Source organism: Paroedura picta, chromosome 8 (assembly GCF_049243985.1).
Source record: "Paroedura picta isolate Pp20150507F chromosome 8, Ppicta_v3.0, whole genome shotgun sequence".
NCBI lineage: Eukaryota > Metazoa > Chordata > Lepidosauria > Squamata > Gekkonidae > Paroedura > Paroedura picta.
In genome coordinates, this window is record NC_135376.1 from 80,517,063 (window position 1) to 80,542,814 (window position 25,752).

The window sequence follows — 25,752 nt, forward strand, 5'->3', positions numbered from 1 at the left end:
AGCAAGGCCATGCCCTTATTCCATCAACCTTATTAATCCCATTCCTTATCCAATCTCGAAATCAGGTTATCAATTAGCACTGTTTGTCACCCTATGCTAATGAATCAATTGTTAAGCAATCTTTGCTGCTGCATTAAATCAGGTGAGCAATTACCTGTGAGGCATGCCCATTATGACATACTCAATTCCCATTTCACTAGATTTATCGATGATAGTTTTTAGAGCAGGGATCATTACTTCACATCCTTCCAAACCAAAACGCTTCTCTGACGACCATTTCCGGGCAAGGAAATCTTCAAACCTGTCCAGGAATAGAGATGGTAGTAAATGAATGAAAGAAGACAGACAGAAATCTGCTATATCTGCTGAAGACCATTTGGAAGAAAGTCATCTAATGAAAAGGAGTTTTTAAAGTGGAAAGGTAAAATGGCAAGGAAGCCATTGTATGTGAAAATTATTCCATACAAAAACATACGTTGCTAGTCAGAACATAACACTAAGAAACAACAGTAGCTGGCACTGCTCCTTTGATGGAGCAATCCAATACTTCATTATCTGTCAACAACAACTATACAGGCATCTTTGCCTTGAGAGTCAATAATCAGAGAAATAAAAAGCTATGCTTTAATGACAGATCTACATAGCTTCTTTTTTCATGCGTGTGGCCTAGGGGCAGTATACACAATTGGGGAAAACAATTAAACAAATGCTGAAAGAAATAGTTATAAAATTTAAGAGTACTGAAGGCAAAAGAGAAAAGCTAGTTCATGATGTCTCCTGGAACTACATTGCCATGGGTATAAAAGGAATGGTTACATCAAAAAAGCCCATTAATACCGTTTATTTAGTATTATTCTTCTGTCCCCCAAGGGGGTCTCCGTGCAATTCATTCACTTAACATTCAATCCAATATTAAACTTACAAGGCCATCCTAAGAACACTTTTCAAAGAGTAAGCCCCTCTGAACAGACCTGATTCAGATTTATTATTTTATTTATTTATTATTACATTTCTAGTCCGCCCTTTAAATATATATATATATATACACACACACACACATACACATATATGCATATATATACATATATACATATATACATATATACATATATACATATATACATATATACATATGCTTTGCCCACCACCACATCCTTATCAAGAAAAGGAAAGTGGGGCACAATATATAAAAATATAATCCTTCTGACAGAATTTAATTAGGTGGATTTGGACGGAGGCCAGTAAAATTTCTGATGTTACTCCAGGGTCTCAACCATAGGCCCAGCTGAACAGCTCTGTCTTACATGCCCTGTGGAAATGTTTAAGGTCCCGCAGGGTCTTGATCTTACTAGGCAGAGTGTTCTACTAGGCCAGGCCCTGGGTTCAAAACCTGCCCCTAGTTGAGGCCAATTTAATTTCTTTGGGGCTGGGAACCATGAGCAGATTTTGTACACTCAATCTAAGTGTTTTTGGGGGGACATATTGGGAGATGCAGTCCTACAGATACAACAGTCCCAGACCACTTAGGGCTTTCTTTCTTTTCTTTTTTAAATATATATATTTATTTTCATAAACATAGAAATATAGAAATAAGACAGATAATATAAGTTGTTAATACAAAGAAAAGATAGATTATACTCTTCGTTTGTTATACTTAAATCCTCTCCTGTGAGTGTCCCCTTTTAGTTTATCTTTTTAAATAGTTCAAGGGCCCCATTGTTTTTGAAACACTTCTTCTGTTTTCCATTAACAGTGTTAGTTTGGCCATCTTTGCAAAGTCCGCTAGTTTGTTCAACCAGTCTTCAACCAGTCCACTTAAGGCAACTGGGAGAGCACAGGTTGAACATGTGCTCTCCATAGAGTCCCAAGTAAGGATCTGTGCTGCCACACTTTGCAGCAGCTTCAAGGGCAGCCATGTGTAGAGCAAGTTACAGTAGACCAATCTGGAGATTACCATTGCATGGATCACAGTGGCAAAGTTGGGTGCTGAAAGGTAGGGTGCTAAATGTCATGTGAGGCAAGCCTGGTAAAATGCCTGGTGAATGTCATTGGTGACCTGGGCCTCCAAAGATAAGGACACATCCATGCTTGAGGTCATCACTGTGTTGACTGGTAACTCAACATAGGATTGTGCTGTAAATTAGATGAAACAGCATCATGCTCACTGACCCACTGATTATTAATAGCTGTTTGGTGGAGTAGTATAAGACCCAACCTTCAGATTACAATGCATGGCAGTGATAAGGGATGAATCTGAAGGACCATAATATCCACTCAGCATCAGGGAATAATACTGGGAATAAAGGGGAGAGGGTAGATATAATTTGCATGTGTTATAGTACCTACTTTGAATTATGAGTCAAAACACTATAGAAATATAAGGAAAAAATATTATTGTTGTTAGGAACGAGATTCATTGTCGGTTTAGAAAGCAACATGCAAATCACTGTAGCTTATTAAAAAAAATCTCTATTATATTAAGCCAGATAAGGAATTCGAATGTAAGAGGCTTGCAAATGTGCTCACCCTGGATTCAGCAAACCACAAAATGGTCACCCTAGTTGTAGTGGGAAATGAAGAGGGAGAACATCTTAAGCTCACATCCCCTTGGCATGCCAGGCTTGCTTTCAATACGTGGATATCTACCTGTTGTGTTTTAATGAAAGTAGGCTCCGTATGAGCAGTTAAAATCCTAGATTAGGTTTAGGATTTCAGCTATACATACAGAACCTGTAACAACAAACATAAAGCAATACATAGATGCCTCTTGATGTCAGACACAGGGCCGGCATACCAGATGAGTTTCAGGTTTTGGGTTAAGACAATCCTGGAATGTAAACGTATGTTGTTTTCTCATGGCATTATAGTTTGCAATACTCCGTGAAAGCAGTCATAAGCACTCCTGGCCTCTCATCTGTTCCCTGACCATACAATCATTATTGCCCCACATCCCTTTACTTCTTTGCAAACTAAGTTCTTTATGGAAGACACAAAGGTTTCCACATTTTGAGTGGAGAAAAGGGTTTCCCTGAAATAGAATTTCTATTTACCATAGTTTGGTCACAGTCCTGATAATGTCTATTTATTTACAGTGCCAGAGATTGCAAAGTATCAAAGTTCTGGCTCTTGCGCTGACTGAACTAGGCACACAACAAACTTGGTTCATTTCTTCTGTCTGGCATTTTTAGCATATTTTCAACAAATATGAACTCGCCAATGTCTGGTTTCTTCCTGCTGTTTTAAAACAAACCATTCTAGAATTAGCAGCTTTGCGGAATGTACACTGTAATTTATTTATTTAACATCAGGAAGATAAATGAGGAAAAAAATCTTTGTGACACATTGTTAACAGTATGCCATTCAAATGTCATGTTAGCCTGATTATTAAAAGCATCTGGCTCAAATTCATTTCTCTTTTAATTAAAGTTGGGAAGGGATGATGTACTGTTGTCTTACTAAACAAACAGCACTACGGAAGGCAAATGTTATGTTCTAGCAACAATATAAATGACTACCCTAATGTTCTAGACCAACCTTTATGCTCATAGGCCAAGAGAGATGCCTCAGGGATTGCATCCTTTCCCCAAGGGACCCTCCCTGACGAACTGTAGACAAATCAATGAAAATGTCTCCATTTTGCAATCAGAACCAGACAGAACAGAAGTGATGCTCATCAGAAAGGGTAATATTTTAGAGGGACTGAGTCCACTTGTAGAATAGAGTTGTCATTTACAAAGCAGGTTAAGATCCTAGGGTGCCTAAAAACCCAACCTGGCTGTTTGATAAACAGGCAGACAGTAGCCAAGAGGGTTTTCTATCATATGGATCCAGCTCTCAGCCATCTTAAATTCAGTTTATTTAGGCCTGCTTTTGTAAAATTGCGAGTGTACTACTGCAATGCATTGTACATTGGGCTGCCCTTGAAGATGATTCAGAAGCTTCAGTTGATTCACAATGTGGCAGTCTGATTACAAGCTGGTTACTATTACAAGCAGCTAGCCAATGTGAACATATCTTGCCCATCTTAAAACATCTATGCTGGCTATCATTTTGCTTCTCAGTCCATTTCAAATTGCTGTTTATGACCTCTAAAGCCCTTTACAACCTAAGACACACATAGGTAAGTCAGTTAGTCAGATCTTAATTATGGTCATAGACCAGCATGAGGAAAAATAATAAACAATCAGTTTAGAGAAGACAGGGAAAAGCATAAAACAGCTAGGTAAACAATTGCCTCCTTCCATAAATCCTGTGTTTCAAATTCATTGTTTCACCTGCTACCTACTGGCAGTTTCTTGACTTACAGCGGCCTATATGCCATCAAACAAAGCCTGTACCTTCACTACTGTCACTTTTACTTAGTTGAACAGGCTCCCTGAGCAAGGGGGGTGGGGTGGGGTAGAATTTTTTAGGAAGCACTATGATGCCATTTTATTTGCTCCTTTGCTTCCTTTTTGGTCAGAAATCTTTCACAAAACCACCAAAGTTGAGAAACAGCTAGAGAAATCCCCCCCCCCTTTATTTAAGGAAGGTGGTGTTGTGACAATATTTGTAAACTGTTCTGCTAGGCAAATCTCATAAGGAATGCTGACCACTCCTTCCCCAAATACCTTGTTGACCGCACCAATCTAGCCAACAATGTCTGTTTTTCTTCGCTGGTAAATTTCATGACGCCTGGAATCTCAAATTTCTGCCGAATCCAATCACATTGCTCCACATCATTGATAAACATAAATTCTAGGCCAATGTGTTGACAATACGTATTCTGATGGTATAAAAATAAATGAAATAGATAAGGCAAATGAAATAGATAATAAATCAGGGGAAATTTATCGCTTCATGTTTATAAGGTAATGTTACAAGGAACTAACATGTTACCCACACACTAACCAGAATCAAGATACAGAACTGCAAGCTGCCTCCTGCCCTTCCCTTCCTATTCACAAATTCCACTACCCACCCTGCAAGTTTCTGAAAACTATCTAGAAACATTTAGAAATGTATGATCATGTTCAGTAATATAAATGCCAAGCTGTGATTAAAAAGCAGAGGAAATCACAGTACAAGGGGAAAGGGAATTCATGATCTCATGAACTGCTCCTAAGGGTTCAGTATGGATCATATTATATCTGTATAAATCCACCATTTTTTTTAAACTCAAAATTTAAAGAACACACATGAATATCTATTCTAGTATAATGCAATCTAGCTCCAAGTCCAGGCAGTTCCCTTCAGCAAAGGAATCTTATATAACATGGCTAGAAAATGTTCTTGTTTGTAGCTCTGGATTAAGCATTCAATGCCTGTCAGGGCTGACAGTACCACAATAAATGTACTATCTTTCCTCATATTCTTATGCATCAGGTATCTATAATCCACAGAGTACTTTGGAGCAATGCTGCTTGTGGCCAATGGGATGGGCACAGACCAAATCATATAACAAAATTTGTCACAAATAGTGAGATGTTTGTGGTTCACAAACAGAAGTTTGTGATGATATACCCATCATGAATTTCCACAGACTTTTAAATAAGTCTGTAGAGATTTGTTGATGGAGCAGAAAGCAGGGGTTTAAAAAGAGTCCCCGATTTCTGTTCTCTGTGAAAGCCTCAAAAACAGCTGAGCACTGAGAAGTCAAACTGCTCCCTGCTGCTAAGTTGTTTTTCGGGTTTGTCGGTCCATGAACCAATTTGGTTCACAAACAAACCTCCTGGTTCTGTTTGGCTTGTGGTTTGGCAGCAGACCATGAACCAAACCACATTTTCCCTGTATGTGCCCATGAATGTCTACTCTTGAATATGGATCTTGCAAGGTCCTTGCCTACATTAGCATGATAGTGAATATGCAACAGTTTCTTTGCAATTCTTCTTTGGAGATAAAAATTTCAAAGAACACTTGAATTTTGCGGACCTCAGGGGCATGAAGACTGGAGAACAGAACCACTGAACCCAGCTGAGGAAAAGGCATTACATAAAACAAATCTCCACACTTACCTCCAATCGCCTGATGATCTCTCGTAAAGAAAGCATAGACTCATTTCCTCCTATAAAGGTGGTTGTAGGCAACTGGAACACTTTGTCTAGGTCAGATTCATATAAGCCATAAAAACCTGTGGGAAATCCATGGAAAACAACATGGCAGGAAGGAGAAAAATAGTATTTATCCGACTGCCACACAGACAATTCTTTTGTATGCAAGAAATACCTATTAATTTCAAGACAAAGGAGGAAGATATTTTATTATATTGTTTAAACCTAAAAGTAAAAACACACACTTAATCCATACCTGGAATTATCTGCAAAACTGACAAGTTTTTCAAGGTTTATCAGGAGAATGCAAGTTAATGCATAACCTGATAAGCCAATAAAAAGAGGTCTCAAATGCTGAAGGTGTGTGACGCAAACATACAACTGTTCTTGCAGTCTTTGCTGCAATTTCCCCCTAGCATCGTCTTCACTTATCTTGTGTATTACTCTGTTAACATTGTAAAATCAGCAATTGTCACATTATTACACAGCGTGTCAAAATATCTTTTAAAACTACTGTTGAATCCTGAAAACAAACCCTTTTAAAATTGATCTTGATATTGGTAGAAAATGCTGTAAAGTCACAGGCGACTTATGGTAAACCCAAGGAGGTTTTCGAGACAAGAGGCATGTAAAAGCACTTTGCCATTGCCTGCTTCTTCTTAGCAATCCTGGACTTCCTAGGTAGTCTCCCCATCCAAGGACCAGCAGAGCTGGCCCTGCTTTGCTTCTGAGATTGACAGGATTCAGCTAGCCTGGGCCATCTAAGTCAGGGACAACAGAATCTCTATCACTAGCTATGGCCCATCCCCCTAAATTTTCTCTATACTGGGTTAAATTGTTCTTATAAGAATGAAAGGACCCTTGCTTGTATTCCTTCATCCAAGTCCACAGGTTATTTGGACCTACACACACACAAAGACAAACTTCAGATCATTTATCAAACATTAATACACAATATTAGAGGGTGATTAGAAGAGTTCTAACACATGACAAAGCTGAATGTTCTCTCTCGCTTGTAGTGCTCACCTAGCTACCTGATGTATTGAGTCATGAGAGATTCCCCTCACTGTGGATATTAATTCATTATGAAGGCTTTGAAAAAAACCTCACCAAGTTTGTCAATAGTAGTGATTAAATCCGATGGAACGAATGAATCCAGATCTGCATCCAAGATTCCTAAGGGGTCCAACTGAGCCACATGATGTCCACGGATCTGAAGAGGTTAAAGTGGGTAAAAAGGGTGGTAGGAGAGACAAAGAAGAAATAATAACGCTAATATAGTAAGTCAAGGGGGAGAGCTCACCAATGTCTGTGCACCCATGAGACAGACTACTCAAGGAATCATCAAAAGAAATGTAATTAATCCCAAGATTAATTGACTTTTGGAGTGCCCTAAAAGTATCCCCTGTGCAAGCACTGGGTCATGTCTGACCCTTGGGGTGATACCCTCTAGCAGTGCCATCACTGGATATGTGAACCATGATGAGTCGTATCTTACACAGACTTACAAAGTTAAGGTCATTGTCTTCTCTACCTACACAGTTATAAGCAGGGATTTTATCTTTCCAGGTTCTGTGTTCTAGGGCTGTTAGGAAGCAGGGAACTCTTAGCAAATACAGGACTATGCATTGTATTTTAGGAATTACATCTACATATATTTCTGGACAGCCCTGGGAATCTTTTCACTTATCTTCTTTTCAACGTACAGTAAAATATGAGCAAGTCTCTAAAGCAGAACACAGGTTCAATATATTCTGTTTCCTAGAAGAACAGCAGCAGCAACTAAAGAAGGGCATACAAATCCTCTCATGGTCTCTGTACCAAATGTTTCCAGCATCCTCTGAGGTTCTTTATTAGTAGTCTCCCAATGGGAAGATCAGATAATGGTAGACAAACATCCCTAGAAGATGGCTCACTTAGACCGATTATGCACAGGGCAGAAAGGCCAGGCTGGTGGCGGCAGAGCAGCAGGGCTAATCCCCGTGTATGCACGACATCACCGCCATCCTGGCCCCCTCCCAAAACAGGGCCTCAGATGGCCCGCAGCAAGGGAATGTGCATAAGGGAAGAGTTGGGCCTTTGAGGCCTGGTTCCTCCTACACATCTACAGTGTCCCTGCAAGGACACAAAACACCCTGTTTTGCTTCACGGTGCGGCAGAGCCAAACAGGTCATGTCTATAACCCCATGATGGTATAGCGGCACTATCTTGCAGTGGGATCCGCTTGCCCCCCATCTCCCACCTGAACTGCTGTTGCTATTGCTGCTGCCTGCCCTGGAGTTGTGCCATGTGCATGCACAAGTCCTGGGCAGTCCATGTGCACCAGGAGATACACTGAACTGTTAGTAACTGAGCAAAACCTATATGGCCAAACCAACAAGCTGAGAAAGGGCTCCCTATATCTTGTGCTCGCCTTTGCTACAATGCCAGTCAAAAGTACCTTATTAGCTACATGATTCCCTTTAAGACCTTTTGGCTAGTCATTGACCATCTTGCTTTATTTAACAGCACCACTTATATAACAAACATATACCCCGAAATCTTCTAAACGTGTGTTATTATTTTCTATTTACACTACATTCTCTTAACACTGGTGAAACTGACAGCAATCTACTGCAGTGTACTTACTTGATAAGCTCTAATTAATGACTGCACAGCCAAGTGGTCTTCAACCAGTTTTTCGGCTTTACCTAGAGACTTAGTCAGCCCATGGCTTTGGATAAGTGATGTTTTGCCACCGGAAAGGTCTGGTAACTGAGTCTGAAAGGCTTGCCCGGGAACAGTGCCAGCAGTAGCATTTCGGAAAAATAAATCCCAAGACTAGACAAGATGGCAGAAAGGAGAAAAGAAAGAAGGGGGAAAGAGATGGATGTGAAAAAACTCCTTTAGACAGATACAAATCTTTTCTTCCTAAAAAAACTAAATATGAGTGATGAATTCAACCTCACCCCTCCCCTCCTGTTATCTATCTCTCAACCTAATATTCATCACCCCCTCTTAAGTGCTGCATCTTATTGTTGAACCTAATACAGAACAAATATCATTCTCGTCTAGCTTTAGCAATATTATGGAGAGGAAGCCAGCAAGATCAGAACCAGCCATACGGTTGCATGCTTCCTCTGCCTAGTCTTTTCCGCTCCTATCCAAACCCCCCTTCCCCAATCTTCTACAGAAGTTTGGCTTTATGTGACTAACAGTAACCATAACAATCTCAGGAGTATATGGTCCTAAAAAAGAGGTTCAGAGTGCCCCGGAATACCATCACTAAAAAGGCAACAAGGGTAGCCTTAGCTTCAGAAACCACCCAGGGTCAAACAACTCAGCTGTTATATCATAGTCTCAAACAGGATTTCACCACCACCTAAACTGTATCTCACCACCAGTAGAATTTGTTTTGTTATGTGTTGTTAGTTTTACGATTCTCTTTAAGGTAGACAAGGAGGAAAATATAAAGTGAAAACAGAATGCAGTGGAGAAACACAAGACAGAATAACCTACATGGTGGGGGAAAAAAGTGAATTAGGATTAAATTTGGCTTGCAGATCTAAAAAAGTTAATGACCTTTTAAAGGTTACAGTTTTGAATAATGACTATAGTTATATAATCTGTTAACAAAACTATATTCTCACAAAGCTCCAAAATATTGTAATGATTGTACATTTATGATTTATGCAGTCTGCTCAGTCATATTACCCTACATTTCATTAACATTTTCTTAATATTAGGACAAGGTAATATATTGTAAGCTCTGAGAGTAGCAGATACAGTATATTAAGGTAGCCATATTGTTTTAACATTAAAGAAATCTGTTACGGTTGAATGACAAGATGTATAACAGTAAACCCAATACTCAGCAATTTACTTTATAAAATCTAGTGCTAAGAATGGTTCCAGCTGAAAATTTGTCTTCATTGTTGAGCATGCTTTAGTGGCAAACCCTTATATGCTACTCTTGGGAGCTTAGGTTTCTGTCCATTACTAGTATTATATCACAAGGGTTTTTTTTTGTCCCTTTAATTTTTTTTTAAACCCACCCTCATCTTCAAGCAAACAACATCAAAGAAGACATTATACAATCATGGTAGACTGGTTACTTACTGGAAAACATAGCAACTGTTATGTAGTCAATAGCCAACCAAGCAGTTTTGCAATTAATCTTGTGATAGCAATAACTAAGCCTTGTCAACACTCTTCACAATGATCTATGGCCCTGACACCATTCTATGAGCAGAAATAATGACACCTTTCACAGGGGTTGTGTCATTTCATTCCCACAGCTGTTTTAGATGCTATTTTGCACTAGTGGAGCAAAGGATTACTAGGGAGGTAAAAGGGAAAGAGCATAGAGTGTCTTAGAAAAAGCTGACCAAAAGGATGAATTGAGAAAAAGGCAGTTTCAAAGTTATCCTTTGCTGATTACTTTTGGAAGACTTACTGGTGATTGATGAATATGCTCCACTGAGGCTGATTCTGCATGGGTGAAAAAGGCCAGGAGGGTGCCCATGTGGAAGCAGGGCTAACCCCAGCTTCCATATGACATCGCTGCCAGGCTGGCCCCCTCCCAGGCCTAGCATGTGTTAGGCTGCCATTGCCCTGCTTTAAGGGAACATGGATATTTTCTGTGTACCCTTAAGTTCTCTGGGGGCCAACGGGGCCTAGTCCAGTGGAGGCCTGTGTGCATGAGAAAAACTAGGCTTTCCAGGCCTCGCTCCTCTCTGTCCTACGGGGCTTCTTTTTTGCCATCCCCCCTGTCACCCCCACCCCCCACATGGTGGAACCTTTCTGCCTCATCCAGGGTGCTTCGCTCTGCAGGAATGAATCTACTGGTTGTCCCGGTTCCCCGGGACATCCACCTGGCCTTAACCAGGCCAGGGCCGAAACAAACTCCCGGAAGAGCAAAGGGCCCTGATGTAACTTATCAAGGGTCTGCAGGGCCTGCAAGATGGAGCTCTTCTGTCAGGCGTTGGTTGAGGCCAGGGAGAGGTGCCCGGAGTTATGATCTTCCAGTCCCACCGTATGTCTAGGAAGATAAAAACCTGGACATACCATCGAGAGCCAGAGTAGTGACTCATGGCTGGAGCAGTAAGTTGGGGGGGGGGGGGCTGAATTTGTACCGCCATCTTGATATTAGCTGTAAATGTTAGTTTTTAAACTGTTTTTATGGGGTGTTATTATTGTTTTAACTTGTAAGCTGCCTCAGGTCGACTTTGTCCAAAAATAAGTCCAAAAATAAATAAATTTTAAGGCAGCTTTCATTTTTTTTGCATTGCTTATTCCCAAGTATTATGCTCTTTTAATTGCCTGGGGTATTCTTCGTTATATTGCATTATTTGTATTGTACTGTTTCAACTGCATTGTCTTTCAGTTCTGCAATGCACCCTGAGTCTTGGTGAGAAAGAAGGACTATAAATTAAATAAATAATAAGTGCTTGATGTTATGTTTAAAACAGAATAAGCCCAACTCAGTTCTGCAAGCATTAAGTTCAAGTCAGCACACACAGGAAAAGGATGCAAGTATTTTTCTGTCATCCCCAGGCTGTAGTTCCAAAAGTGGGAAAATACAATACATATGGCTCCAAAAGAACTTCATGCATTGAAAGCATTTTCCCTAGTTGCAAACATTACATAGCTGATATTATACATGGTATACAGCTAACCAGAACCCCAATTCCATTGGAATTTATTCCTGGATACTATACTAACTTGCAAGAAACCAAAAGCATCCAGGAGACCACTTGTACATCAGAGTACCCATATCTACCATGGAGCTTTGGATCAGGACTTATATGGGCACTAAGTACAAATACTTGTGTTTAGGACATGCAATTGTTATAAAAAAATATGAACCAGAGCACAGATGCAATCAGTGTCTGTATACAAATGCTAGTAAAATCCAACTAAATTCTGGTCCGGAATTTATATATGACAATAGATTTAGCTAAATTAATTTTACTATAATCTGACCAATTTTGTTTCCATCTAACCCATTTCCTTTGCTTCACTGTGCTCCTTCATCCTTTGCCAAGTCTGATTGTTGCTACATTTCATATACAAGTTCCTTTTGACCAAGAGGACAGGTCAGAAACCGATGTACTTAAGTCTAGTAACCTGGGCTCATTGACAAACACTTGCTCCTCAGTGACACAATAAGTGATTTCAAGCCTTGCTTTAGATCAGCTGTCCCCAACCCCGGGTCTGGAGACTGGTACCAGTCCATGGATCAGTCCATACTGGGCTGCGGTTCCTCCTCATCCTTCTCCCTGGCTGCTGCCTCGGGGGCTGCCCTGCCACTCTGCCACCGGCTCACCTTTGGTGCTCTCCAGCGGCTGCCATGGCTAGGGCTCCCCCTCGGCGTGGCACTGCGCAGCTGCTGCTGGCAGCACCCCCCAGTGGGCAGCGGGAAGTCAGGGGCGCCGGCGGGAAAGCAAGCGGAGCAGGGGCTCAGGCAGCGGCGGCGAGGTCCCTTGGCAAAAGACTACCCCCTGGGCCTCAGTAAAATTGTCAAGCATTGACCGGTCCCCAGTGATAAAACGGTTGGGGACCACTGCTTTAGATGACTTGAAATGTAGCAGTTTTCATTTGAGTCCATTTTGACAAGGCAGTGGATCTCTAGGAACTCAGGCAGAAGTATTTCCTAGTAATTCTGTTTAAGATATTTCTGAAGGAAGGGACAAGGAGTTGCTGCTGGACCTTCTTTAAGAAAAGTATGTGCCATACCACTGACTTATAGAACCTATTTATAGCTAGCTAGTATTAGAAATGTTAGAAAACATCCTTCACCCTGCCCAAATTCTTCCCATACATGGCATGGTTTGATCTGTGCTGGAGTACCGGCCACTATCATAAGTGAAAGTGCTTTTGACCAAGCTCCATGTGTACCAAACGTCTAGTGTTTAGGACAGCAATACTCTAATTACTTTAATTGATCTTATATTATATAATTAGTATTTACCTTGTGAACGCTCTTTGGATTCTCAAGCCATGCATAATACATTTCCTCAACGTAACCAGAATTACTTCCACTTAAGAATGGTTCTGTGACCCCTGGTGAAACATAATTCCGACATGGTAGGAATGTTTTTCTGTTCAGGTTTTTCTTTGCCAGAGAACAAATTCCATTCAGTTTCAGGGTAGTAGCAATCAGCCGCCAGTGGCTCATATTTGATCACGGATCAGAATCCACTGCAAACATTAAAAAAAAGAATTAGAAATACCGCCAACACATGAGAGGTATGTTGCAATTAAAAGCTTTCCCTTTTAACAGGTTTCATACTTAGACCTAGTGGCAGAAAGCCAATTTTTGAGAACTCCTTACCATTGAAAGCCATTTATTCTAATAGCAACGTTAAGGATAGATTACACTTGAAACACAACTGAACAATATTATTGCTTTAGTATAGTATGAAAATACTGTCATTGTTCTTGCTTAATCCTTATTCAATTATGCACAAATAATACAAAGAGAACAATTTACGCTACTACATTCCATTTATATTTCATGTTTAGGCATCCTCATTTATTTTGCCAATCTGGCTTATTAATTTTATTATTGCCGTTGCATTGTTTTTTTTAATTTTGCAGTACTGGTTTATTGCATGTATTATGCTATTTTTATTGCATCACATTCTAATTTTGTAATCCTCCTTCAGTCTTGACAAAGAAGGTAGACTATAAATGAAGTAAAAAAACAAAACAAACAATAGAAGGTCTGGTTTGGAACCAATCAGAAAGGGCAGGGAGGCTGTTTACACCCATTCTGCTAAAAACAAAAAAGACCCACTCTCTTCAATTTACAGTTTCTCTGTGACTGGAGAGAAGACTGCTATGCATAAATTTTAACCAAGTGATTTTTCACATTTATGTTTTCCCTTTTGTTTTGTGCATCTTGTCCATTCAAATTGTAAGCCTGAGGGCAGGGTCAGTTTCTTGAACACCACAAGGCACTTTGGGAGGCTATTGTCAGAAATGCTTATACAAATAAATAAGTGTTATAAAAGACATGATCAAATTTATGTTTATGTGTAATAGGTATTTCAAATCTTATTTATAATTTTATTCAACTGAAAATTCCCTTAATTTTTTTCTATTAAGAAAGCACTTTTCCATTGGATATCTGCCAACTTTTGAATAGGCACTCAGAACTGTGAAGTGAGGTCAATGCCCCATTTTAAAGTAGTAATCCATTTACTAGATAGATAATCCACAAGGTCAAAGACAGACCTGTTCTCTCTGGCAAAAGTTATTACCATGAAAATTTAATGTATTTGTCTAAGAAAGCACAAAGTTTCAGTTAACAAAGAGCCAATTCTTTGTTCTATTACCAAGTATAGAAAACAAATCCAAACTATTTAAAGCAGTGGTCCCCAACCTTTTTATCACCGGGGACCGGTCAACGCTTGACAATTTTACTGAGGCCGGGGGGGGGGGTAGTCTTTTGCCGAGGGACGTCGCCGCCGCCGCCACCTGAGCCCCTGCTCTTGCTTGCTTTCCCGCTGGCACCCCTGACTTCCCACCACCCACTGGGGGGCGCTGCCAGCAGCAGCTGCGCAGTGCCATGCTGAGGGGGAGCCTCAACCATGGCAGCTGCCAGAAAGCACCGAAGGTGAGCCGGCGTCAGAGTGGCAGAGCAGCCCTCAAGGCAGCAGCCGGGGAGGAGGATGAGGAGGAGCCACGGCCCGGTACCGACTGATCTACAGACCGGTACCGGTCCCCGACCCAGGGGTTGGGGACCAACAAAGATCTTGCCTAAGTTCTTGTTTTGTTCCTAGGGTTTGTTGTTCTGAAACAGAATCCTAGGCTGTCAGCAACATCACTTAGTGATCTGAGATACACAATTGCTAAGCACCTCGGCCTCCTTTCCCCCTAGGCTGGTCTATTTAACATCGGCATACAGAAAAACCCTGACAAACAGAAGATGAAACTATGTTAGTCATAAGATCTATTAAATCAGCATCAGAAATTGAACAATGATTTCTATCTGATCACAAGGAGTTAGAAGCAACTGAAATTTTTAAAAAACGTTAATTACAACTGAAGATTATGTATGAGTATTTTATATATGGTTCTGTTCATGATAAAAGAACAGAACACTACAATTTAAATTCATGAAAAGAACAGCATAATAGGATAAATGAAAATTTAGAAAAAAATATTAGAAGAAGCAATAGTAATATCTAAAACAGCAATAATACAAGAAGACAATCCTCTTAAAAATACATCATCCGGTATAGTAACAAGGTAGAGCTGATAAACTTCACTGGTTGACAAATTGCTCCATAGTTTGGAAAATAAAAACTCTTTTGACTGACACTCCAAAGACTACATATTTGCAGCCATGTATGCATCTGTTGGAAGGCAGCTGGCACCACAACAGACAAGACCCTGTTTCTGATTCATATCCACCTTGTATCTATTTTGGAGAGCCGACAGAGTCAGACCTCTGAGGAGAATATCCAGCGATTTGGTATGGAAAAAGGTAGTCTTTCACATACTCCTGTTCTGTAGGACACGACTAAATAAGAATCGACATTTTTAATTGTGCCCCAAAGCACTCTGGCAGCCAGCAATGGTCCTTAAAGGCTGGTGAGATTTCAACCTGCTGAAGTTTTTGAACAAGCTCAAGCTTTTGTATAGTCTTGAATAGTGTACTGCATCCTACAGTAACTGAACCTGGAGATAATCAGAAAATGGAGCCAAACTAGACATTAGCCACCATGAGGGTGCTGCTGCCATTTAAAAATCCTGATCAGGCCTGCAAATTGGCACTTTTCCCCCACCCCCCATCCCATGTCTTATCACATGCCAAAACAGCTGTAGAGGGGATGGCTATTTCAGCACTTGATAAGGGGCAAGGAGGGAACAAGACGACTGTGCTACAGGCCCAATGGCCATCATGGCATTTTTATGTGAATTTAAAGTGGTGACAACATCTTCACGGTGGCCACAAGTTCATTGTCATCATGTCTAGTGTGCCCAGATCAAAGTTCTTTTTAAAAGTAGCTGATATATCAGGCAAAGCCAATGAAATGTGAAATGTGCTTCAGAGATCTGCCCACTGGCCCAGACACACACTCAAGCTGTGAAGCAAGTCCGTCTAGAAAAGAGTGCTTCCATAAGCACCATGTGGCTTTATTATTGATCAACAGCATTCTAGTCTTATCTAGAGTTTCAATACACCACCCTTCATGCAACCATCACTGCTTCCATACGGCTTTCTGTCTAGAGATCTGAAAGTCTGAGGATAACCGGAACATTTGGGGCAGCACTGAGTAATTAAAAATACCTGGAAACTTTTTTGCAACACTGGAGGGGGTGAATGTGGGAATTGTTCTACTCTAGACATACACAAGGTTTTCAGGGGGAAATTTTGTTTGTTTAAATGTAAATAATTTTGACAACAATTAATATTGTATAATGTGTTTAATAAAAAATACAGTATTTCAATATTGTAAAGTTTAGTTTAATATGCAAATTTGCTGGCAGTCGTTACTGTAATTTGTGAGATAGTCTCTGTCCAAATAATACACTCTCTTTTCTTTACTAAACATGTGCTTGCTACTTTCAGTGTTTATTTTTCCCTACTTCTCAGATGGCAAAGTTAAAGATATATGTGCTATGGGAGGCAACATAGGGTGCGTCAATTTGTAACTGTTTTTCAAGTGTTAGGTATACTGCATTTTTTCTTACAAAAAATGAAGACGTTTATAGTTTTAAATTCCATAAAGATGCCATGTAGAACAATTTTATTTATAAAGTTAAAAATTATGCATTTTTTATTGTCTAATCAGAAAAGTAGTTTAGGTTCAATACAAAAGAAAAAAAAATAGGCTTCAAACTTTTCATAAATTTTACATCTCTACCTGACTTAATGAGAAAGATGACAGAGCATTTGATGGCACCTCATTCCCCAGATGACCTTTTCCAGAAGTTTCTTATAAAAATAACATCATGAGGATTCCATTCTTCAAATGCTATGGTGATGAGTAATTGTCCCCGAACACCACTTTCTGAAACTGGTCATGCAGATAAAATCAGAGCCACTGGAGCATGGTTCCCCTAACCAGCCCCAAAAGATATCATCAAAGATAATAACATCAAAATGAGAGGTCCAGGAAACACAATCAAGTGGGTTGAACTCCCCTTTCTACCTCAGATTCTTATCGATTTAGTTGCTAGGTAACCCCACAACACCAACTATGATCTCATGAGATCTTAGTCAACATTCTTCATTGTTGAGAAATTGAAACCCTCTCTCATATATTTTTTAAAATAGCATTTTTATGCACACCTAGAGATTATTTCAGGTCTGCAGCAAAATATCCTCATCTGTATATGGCCTTATAGTACAGTTATTTTGAATCACAGTTTTCTAAGATGTTCAGAATTATATATGACTAGGAAAAAAGCCCATTGTACCAAAAATACAATGGGCGCTAGAAAGCGGAGGTAGAGGGAGGGACAGGCGAGGGCAGCGTTTGGGAAGAAAGCGCACCTGAAAGCGGAGGCATAGTCGAGGGCGGTCGGCAGCAGCAGCAGTGGGGCATCCTTGTTTCGGCGGCGGGCCGGGAAAGTAGTGGAAAAGGGAGGCCGTGGCTTCGGGCGGCGGCTCCCTGGCGGTCTGGCGGCGTGTGCGGCGGCGGCTCGTCGGCGGGTTCCTGATGCCATGTTGGGCTGTGGCTCCGTTTGCGGTAGGCAAGGGAGTCCCCGGCAGCCGGGCGCAGTGCGGCTGCCGGGGGCTTCCTTGTTGGCGGGCTGACGCGGCGGGAGGCGCTTCGCGTCTGTTCCCTGTGTTGGGCAGCGGCTGGTTTCCTCGGGCGGCATCGGCAGGCAGGGAACCCCCGGCAGCCACGGTCCGCGCAACTGCAGGGGGCTCCCTCAGGCGACGGCCTGACGCGGCTCCTTTGAGCGGAGGCCGGTTGGCTCCAGAGCGGTGTCTTCTCGGCGGCGGCCATCTTCTTGTTTTGCTGGGCAGGGAGTCCCCGGCAGCCGCGCTCCGCGCAACTGCCAGGGGCTCCCTTGAGCGGAGGCAGGCGGCTCCAGAGCAGTGTCCTCTCGGCGCCGGCCATCTTCTTGTTGTGCCGGGGGCTCCCTCAGGCGGTGGGCTGACGCGGCGAGAGGCGCTTCGCGCCTCTCGCCGCATCAGGCCGGGAGCAACTGCGAGCCGCGCTGCACGTGGCTCACAGTTGCTGGGGCTGGGAGGCGGCGGCCATCTTCTTGTTGTGCCAGGGGCTCCCTCAGGCGGCAGCCTGACACGGCGAGAGGCGCTTTGCGCCTCTCGCCGCATCAGGCCGGGAGCAACTGCGAGCCGAGCAACTGCGAGCTGGGAATCAGAGGGACCAATCGGCAGTGCTTCGCACCTGCCGATTGGTCCCTCCGATTGTCTGTCATGAGGATGGGTCCAATCTGGACCCTTCCTCATCCCGGACACATCCCACCCCAGAATCCCTTACTGTTTTATTTAGTCCGTGGCGCCCGCAGTTTACAAAGAGACTCCCAACTAGCTCACTTCAAGGCAGATGCATCACTAAGATGCATTCAATATTCCCGGGACCCAGCCAGACAAGTCACCTTCAACCAGATTCAGCAAGCCAGGACAAGCAAAGGTCAAAAGAGACCAATTAATCTTGGAGGTAAAAATTAAGTTGGTAATTAGTCTTGGGCTGTATCAACAAAGGTATCACATCAAAATTTTAAGATGTCACAGTCCTTCTGTATACCACACTGGTCAGATTGCACCTGGAGTACTGTGTACAGTTCTGGAGACCTCATTTTAAAAAGGATGTACACAAAATTAAGAAGGTGCAGAGGAGAGTGATAAGGATGATCGAAGACCCGGGGACCAAGCCCTGTGAGGAAATGCTAAGGGACCTGGGAATGTTCAGCCTGGAGAAGGAGGCTGAAAGGGGACATGATTGCTTTCTTTAAGTATTTAAAAGGTTGTCATGTGAAGAAAGTAGGGAACAGTTCTTATTGGTAGCAGAGGATAGGACCCGCAGTAATAAGATTAAACTATGTGTAGAACAGTACCAGCTAAATATCAGGAGAGAAAAATTCACAATCAGAGTAGTTCAGCAGTGGAATAGGCTGCTTAAGGAAGTGGTGAGCTCTCCATCACTGGCAGTCTTTAAGCAATGGCTGGACAAATACTTACCATGGAAGTGTTAGGCTGATCCTGTATTAAGCAGAGGGTTGGACTAGGTGGCCTGTATGGCCCCTTCCAACTTTGATTCTGTGATCTGTATCCCTTTAGAAACTGCTAGTGTACAGTAGAGAGATCAGCAAACAATTGTAGGATATTAAAATGGTGGGTAGCCTACATGTTATCTCTAGAATATATTTTAAGTTTACTGAATACCTCAAAAAACACTGTCAACCATTGCTCAAGAAATTCTTCCATGATTCAGATGTTCAGGTCAATTTGTAACTTACAGCTAACCTCTTGGTCTTGGTCAATTTTCCCCTACGAAAATTATGACAAACTTAGCCTGGCACCAGGTGCAATCTTTGGAAAGCCTGAACTCTGTAAACCAAGGTGACTACATTTATCATGGGTCAATAAATTCCCCCTGAAACCAAATTCTTAGTGTGCCAATACAAGTGTCTTTACCGCAAACCTCTAGAAATCTCTTTAAAAATACAGATCTATACAAAACTCAGGAATTCTCAGACTATCACAAAATATATCACTAAAATAGGATTGCTGCTTGTTTACTATATGGAAATTGCTGCTAAGATCAGGTTCCATATGGATCTTCAAGCTCATCACAGATTCATCTTCCCTACTTCTATGCAGCAAGCACAGGTCAAATGTGTGATTAATCCACTTACAAAACAATACTCCATTCAGATTTCATTCTTAAACTTCTACCCAAAGTTTCAGCTTACTGGTAGTAGGGACAAATCACAGAAACTGGGGGGATTGGGACCAAACACCCTAACAACATTAAAATCTAAGAGCAATCTCTAAGTTTAAATCCCAGAGGTGAGGAGATAGTCCTATGTCTCCCTATGATTCCATCAACATAGATGTGGCCACACAGCCACCAACTCTACAGCTCCAGATTCTGGACTGGAAGGGATCAGAAAACAGTTTGCACTTTCTCCAGCAAGCTTTCATACTTCACAAACAGATACCTATTTCATGCTCCGAAAATAATACCAGCCAAACAAAACAACAAAAGAGTTATGCAGTGATCTCCAGCAATCATATCTACCTTGGATCAGCATTTAACTTTATCTGCAGGGATAGGTTTGGAGAGATTCATTACTACTGTATAGTAAGTATTTCCAACCTGTTAAATAAGGAGATAATGTAGTAAGCATTAATATGTAAGATTAATGTAGTCAGCAATGCAATGTTCAGAAATTTTCCTATTTCTGAACATTGCATTGCTTACTACATTAATTATACATCTCAGCTGGTGAAAAAAAATTGGTCATGCAAAATGATCTCTGTATGACCTGGTGGGGTGCACACATCTTAATAAGCAGGTTGTGAAGCAGCAAGTCTTGGAATTCTGACTATGCAACGCCAGAGAAATAAGACCTTTCTCAAAATACCACATCAGATAAACTATTTTTGCGTTCTTCCCATTCAGAGGAACTGTGCCATATGTTAGCAGTTTACAAGCGCCCTAGAGTTAGCTATTTATTCATGCATTATAAATCTTTGGTACAAAGCTACCAATGTACAAACCACAACCAAATAAGCAGCTGGTGAGAACACCTCATGGAGGGAAATGGTCATACACAAAAGGGTACAGACATTTCTTTTTCAAACGATTACCACAGTGGGTCTCCTGAATGCTGATTTCTAAGCACACCTATTTAAAATAAAGCTTGCTGAAAGTCAGCAAAGTCTCCTCCAAATAAAATTTGGGTGGCAGCCGGGAGCAAAAATGCTTCAGTGACTTTAATGAAAGAAATCAGTACCATTTATTCTTTTCACCATCAATGTTAAAATAATACCACAACATGCCCAGCTCCTCGGGACAAATATACTTTTCTTATTCAGTGTACCTTTGTAGGATAAAAATTACATTTTTAATATGACTTTAGTGCATGTTTGCCTGATTGTATTGTGTGTGTGTAAGCATATACTGTATTACACAAACCCACCCACCCACACAATTAGTTATACCAGTGGTCCCTAACCTTTTTATCACGCTTGACAATTTTACTGAGGCCTGGGGGGAATAGTCTTTGGTCGAGGGACGTCACTGCTGCCTGAGCCCCTGCTCCACTTGCTTTCCCACCAGCGCCCCTGACTTCCCACCGCCCGCTGGGGGGCGCTGTTAGCGGCAGCTGTGCAGTGCCATGCCGAGGGGGAGCCCCAACCATGGCGACTGCTGGAAAGCACCAAAGGTGAGCCGGTGGCAGAGTGGCAGGGCAGCCCCCGAGGCAGCAGCCAGGGAGAAGGGCGAGGAGGAGCCGCGGCCCAGTTCCGACTGATCCATGGACCGGTACCGGTCTCCAGACTGGGGGTTGGGGACAACTGAGTTATACCACGCACACATAGTATTTGGAAATGTTTTTAAATTTTTAATCTTTGTATATGTTTTAATGTTGTTACCCACCCTGAGCATTAAAATCAAGACATATTTGAAAAACAGAATTTTTTTTTATTTGACAGCGTATGTACAACAGAGTCCTGTGCAGATGTTTGGCATCCTTAAATCTGATTAAACCAATGAGTTTAAGCACACCTACTCCATAGAGAGTTGCAGCCTAACACAATTCAGTTTCTACTGTGCAAACAAGCTTGTGTATTTCTAAGAAAAGACTCCACAGTTATTCTATTTCAACGATAGTATCATGCTACACAGAAATCCAAAGTATAAATACAGTACTTCTGCTGTTGATAAAAGCAGTTGTTTGTAGACCTTAGAACCCACATTCTAATATTTCCCCAGTTCTTCTAAGCAGCCAGCTACTCAGACCTAACCTTGCAAGGCTCTCTGTCATAATGCTGGGCCTATAGCAGCCACAGGAGCTGTGCCACCATTGGCTCCCATCAGAACCTTTGAAGTCACAGAGGGGTATGCAAGCCTTCAGACAGCTAGTTCATGAGCTGACTGTAACTTCAGAACAAACCACTGCAATGTCACCAAAAATAGGATAGACAAAAACCAAAGAAGCGTAAATTGTCAAGAGTTAAGAGGTCAGAAGGTGAAGCAGAGTGTTGAACTGACAGAACACAGAATCAGTGACACTTAACTTCCCGCTGTACTGGCAGACCATCAGCTAGTGATAAAATTGTAGAATATAAACAGAAAGCAGGCTAAAAATGCCCAGAAATGGCCATATTAACAGATCTGGACACAGATTTTTCTCTTGAATACAAGTGAATTTGTACAATTGTATATACATTAGAATCACAACAAAGAAACAAAATCTGAAGATAAGATTAATGATTGTGCTTTGATTAATCATGGAGTCAACTAGCTAGAAATCAACAGTAGATGCTGCTTATGATTTATTATACAAATCTGATGCAAAATGAAAGCTTTGTCAGGCTGCTCAGGAACAATGACCCTGTGCTATCCAAGTCAATCTGTAAGTCACTGGAAGGTTTCCTGTGGAATTTAAAACAATTTAACATTCGATTTAAACAGAGGAAATGTCTCAAAACTGTAGGTATTCGTTGAAGTCAGAAAGATCAAGTATCTCCAGAACAGCTACATTTGAGTCCACCAGCCCATTAAAGAACAATAAGAGACCACAACCCCAGAAAAAAAAAATCTTGGTGCTACTGGGCTCAAATACAGCAGTTCAGATAAAATATATTTTATCTATTAGGAAATATACAAACAAAGAACTTGAGAAGCACATTGTTAAGAACATTATGAAAAGCAATATATTAGAAGCCAATAAACTTGCCAGAGAGGAGGATGGACAGCTATTTCGTAAAAGACTGCTAAAAAAGAAAATTGTAGAGGAATTTAATGCATGTAACTGCTTGCCTTATTTTTCATGCAGAGGATGTCAGGCAAGTATCTAAGCCTGGGTCAGTTTTTTTGGTGGAGAGGTTTTTGAAGACCTAAGTCAAATACATCTAAAAAGTTCCAGAGCTAACTGACACATCACAAATAAGTATAATAAACTCTGCATACATGCTTCCAAGAGTGCTTAATTAGCTCAGATGTAAAATAGTTGATCCTCCAACTAAAATATGCAATTTATCACTAAAGAGCTCCCTTAACACATTAAAAGATAGCTAGTATAATTTTTGTTTTCAAAGGGAATTGGGGAGAGCCAGAAAATTACAGGGCCAACATTTACTAAAGTAGTGGTTCTGAGAATCATATAACATTATATCCTTAACATATGGTTTCATGTATAGTTTCGGTTATATGTTAACCGCTCTGAGCCTTCGGGGAGGGCGGTATAAAAATATGAATTAAATAAATAAATAAATAAATATTTCTGAGCATGGTTACATACATACATACATACATACATACATACCGACAATTATTATTTTCCAAGGGATATACAGCAGGAGATAAAATACTGAGCAATTTTGGGTTATGAATAGACACAGCTCAGTAACAAATGCTAAACAAAATGCTTTCTTTTAGATATACAAGAATTCATAACTGTACTGCTTTGACATCATTTAAAGCTATTCTTTATGCACGCTTTCCCCATCTATTTATCATCATTAAAAATATATATTTCTTGTCTATAAGAAATAGATCAGGTGAAGCAGAAAAGATCTGCAAGAGGACAGATATACAAGTTCCAGCCAGATTACATTAGTATAAAATTTATGTATCTTTTAAAGGAGAGATGACCCCATCAATTTAGGTTACATGCCTGGCTGGACTACAACCAGTGAAGTCCATCATCATAAATATTCTCTTGCTCCAGCCAGTACTGAATAACATGACCTGTATGGATACAGCTCAACAATACCAGCTGCAACCCTGAAATTCGAATCCCCAATAAAGAATCCTATTTAAATATTTTGGTTTAAAATAAACTTTTTATTTAAATGTATGAACATGTGACACAGATCAGGAAGACCATTGGTTAGACATGGTCAGTACTGTCTGCTTTCTCAGCCCGCCCACCTCCCAAAGCTGCATGATAATAGCATTTTTTTTTAAACCATCTCTTCCACATATACATGACTATATAAAGCTGCCTTATCCTCGGAGGCCTCAGTGCCCTGCCAAAGTCAGCACTATTTGCTCCACTCTCTAAGGCAGAGGCCTTCGACATTATCTCCTGCCTGGTCTTGCCCATGACTGACCCTGGCATGCCAAGCAGATGCTCCACCATTGAGCCGCAGCTCATCTCCTGCCTCTGACAAGGTCAAGCCTGGCCGGCTTTCCCAAGCCCCCTAACCCGTCCAACCACCCGCAGACTCTAAAACATTTCCTCCAAGGACATCCCCTGCACCGTAAGCAGCAGCCCCCCCCCATTGCCTCTCACGCACGCCCCCCCCTTCCAGCGTCTCCCTGCCCTCCCCTTTCATTCATTTCTTTGTTCTCGGATACCCTAGGAACCCCACACCCCTCCCCTCAGGAAGGGGGGCCTTGTTGCCATGGAAACCCCGCGCTCTTCCCTCCGTCCTCACGGGAGGTGGAGGCGTTCCTTGGAGGAGAAATACCGACTTTCCCCCCTCCTCTGAGGAGGCGAGGGAGGGGGGGGGGTTCAAACTGAGGCGACTTAAGCGCGAGAGCACGAACGGTTGGCGGGGGGGGGGGGGGTTGCGGCGGAAAGAGATACCTGTCAGGTCACGTGAGGCGCGAGCCGGGCGCTCGAGAGAGCTCTCAGAGGTCTCGGCTGAAGGAGGGGGGGGGGGCAGAAGAGGCGGCAGAAACGACGCCGGACGCCGTTGCCGCTGGTTGGGCGCGCTGAGGTAACGGGGCTGGGGGCGGGGCCAAGTGCGGGAAGTCGCTGTCCGCGCGCGGGCCGGTGCTGGAGTGCGCGGGGGTGGGGTCGGGCGCTTTTCCTCGCGCCCTCAGACGGGCTTTTAAAAGGGAATAAATACAGCATGGTTTCCACAGTTATGCCCTCTCTCCCCTAACTTTTCTTCTTCTTCTTTAAGGAGAATAATGGGATGGAGGGGGGGGGGAATAGTCACGTGTTGTTACCCCCTCGGTTCCGACGTTATCGTGCTCGCGTGATTCAAACGGCTCACCCAGCATCCTTCACACAGACGTCTAGATCCGCCCCCTTTCTTTCTGTTTTCCTCTTGGCTTTTCTTTCTGGCCTTTTCTTCAGCGAAACCGTGGATGGGAAGGCCTTGAGTGTGGCTCATTTCTCAGCAGTGCTCCCCTTTGCCTTGGGTGGTTTATTAGGAGGCATGTAAGAAAGTGACCACAACCATTCTCTTAAAACAGCCTGCTGAGGTGGGGTGGAAAGGGATTGTAAGAGCATAAAAAGAGTCCTGCTGGATCAGACCGGTGGTCCATCCAGTCCAGCACACAGTGGCCAACCAGTTCCTCTGGAGGACCAGCAACAGGGCACAGAGGCTGGGACCTTCCCTTGATATTGCCTCCTGGTGCTGGGATTCAGAAATTCACTCCCTCTGTTCTCAGTGGTCATCATGACTAGTAGCCACTTATGGGCATCCTCCATAAGTCTAACCCCCTTTTAAAGCTGATCTGTGACCATAAGGACACCAAAAGGGGAATAGTATTACAAAACCAAAAGGCAACAAATCTAACCAACAAGTAGAAAGTGGATCTTCCTCAGAAGTCTAATCCTGAAC

General features: G+C 42.0%; 1 protein-coding gene across 6 annotated transcripts in view; it reads right to left on the reverse strand.

Moving 5' to 3' along the window:
- Window positions 1-24,894, reverse strand: part of OGDHL (oxoglutarate dehydrogenase L) — a 73,110-nt gene extending 48,216 nt beyond the window's left edge. For 3 of the 6 annotated variants that reach the window (XM_077350564.1, XM_077350569.1, XM_077350568.1), the window contains exons 1-7: window positions 16,889-17,176; window positions 12,982-13,211; window positions 8,658-8,849; window positions 7,140-7,242; window positions 5,994-6,109; window positions 4,611-4,765; window positions 155-301 (exon numbers count right to left, since the gene is read on the reverse strand). In XM_077350564.1, the coding sequence (XP_077206679.1) occupies window positions 155-301; window positions 4,611-4,765; window positions 5,994-6,109; window positions 7,140-7,242; window positions 8,658-8,849; window positions 12,982-13,188 (920 nt within the window). In that variant the 5' untranslated portion in view covers window positions 13,189-13,211; window positions 16,889-17,176. Of the gene's footprint in view, window positions 1-154; window positions 302-4,610; window positions 4,766-5,993; window positions 6,110-7,139; window positions 7,243-8,657; window positions 8,850-12,981; window positions 13,212-16,888; window positions 17,177-24,532; window positions 24,702-24,764 lie in introns of those variants that run through there. The other 3 variants (XM_077350565.1, XM_077350567.1, XM_077350566.1) reach the window with 3 other exon arrangements.
- Window positions 24,895-25,752: the final 858 nt, after the last annotated feature.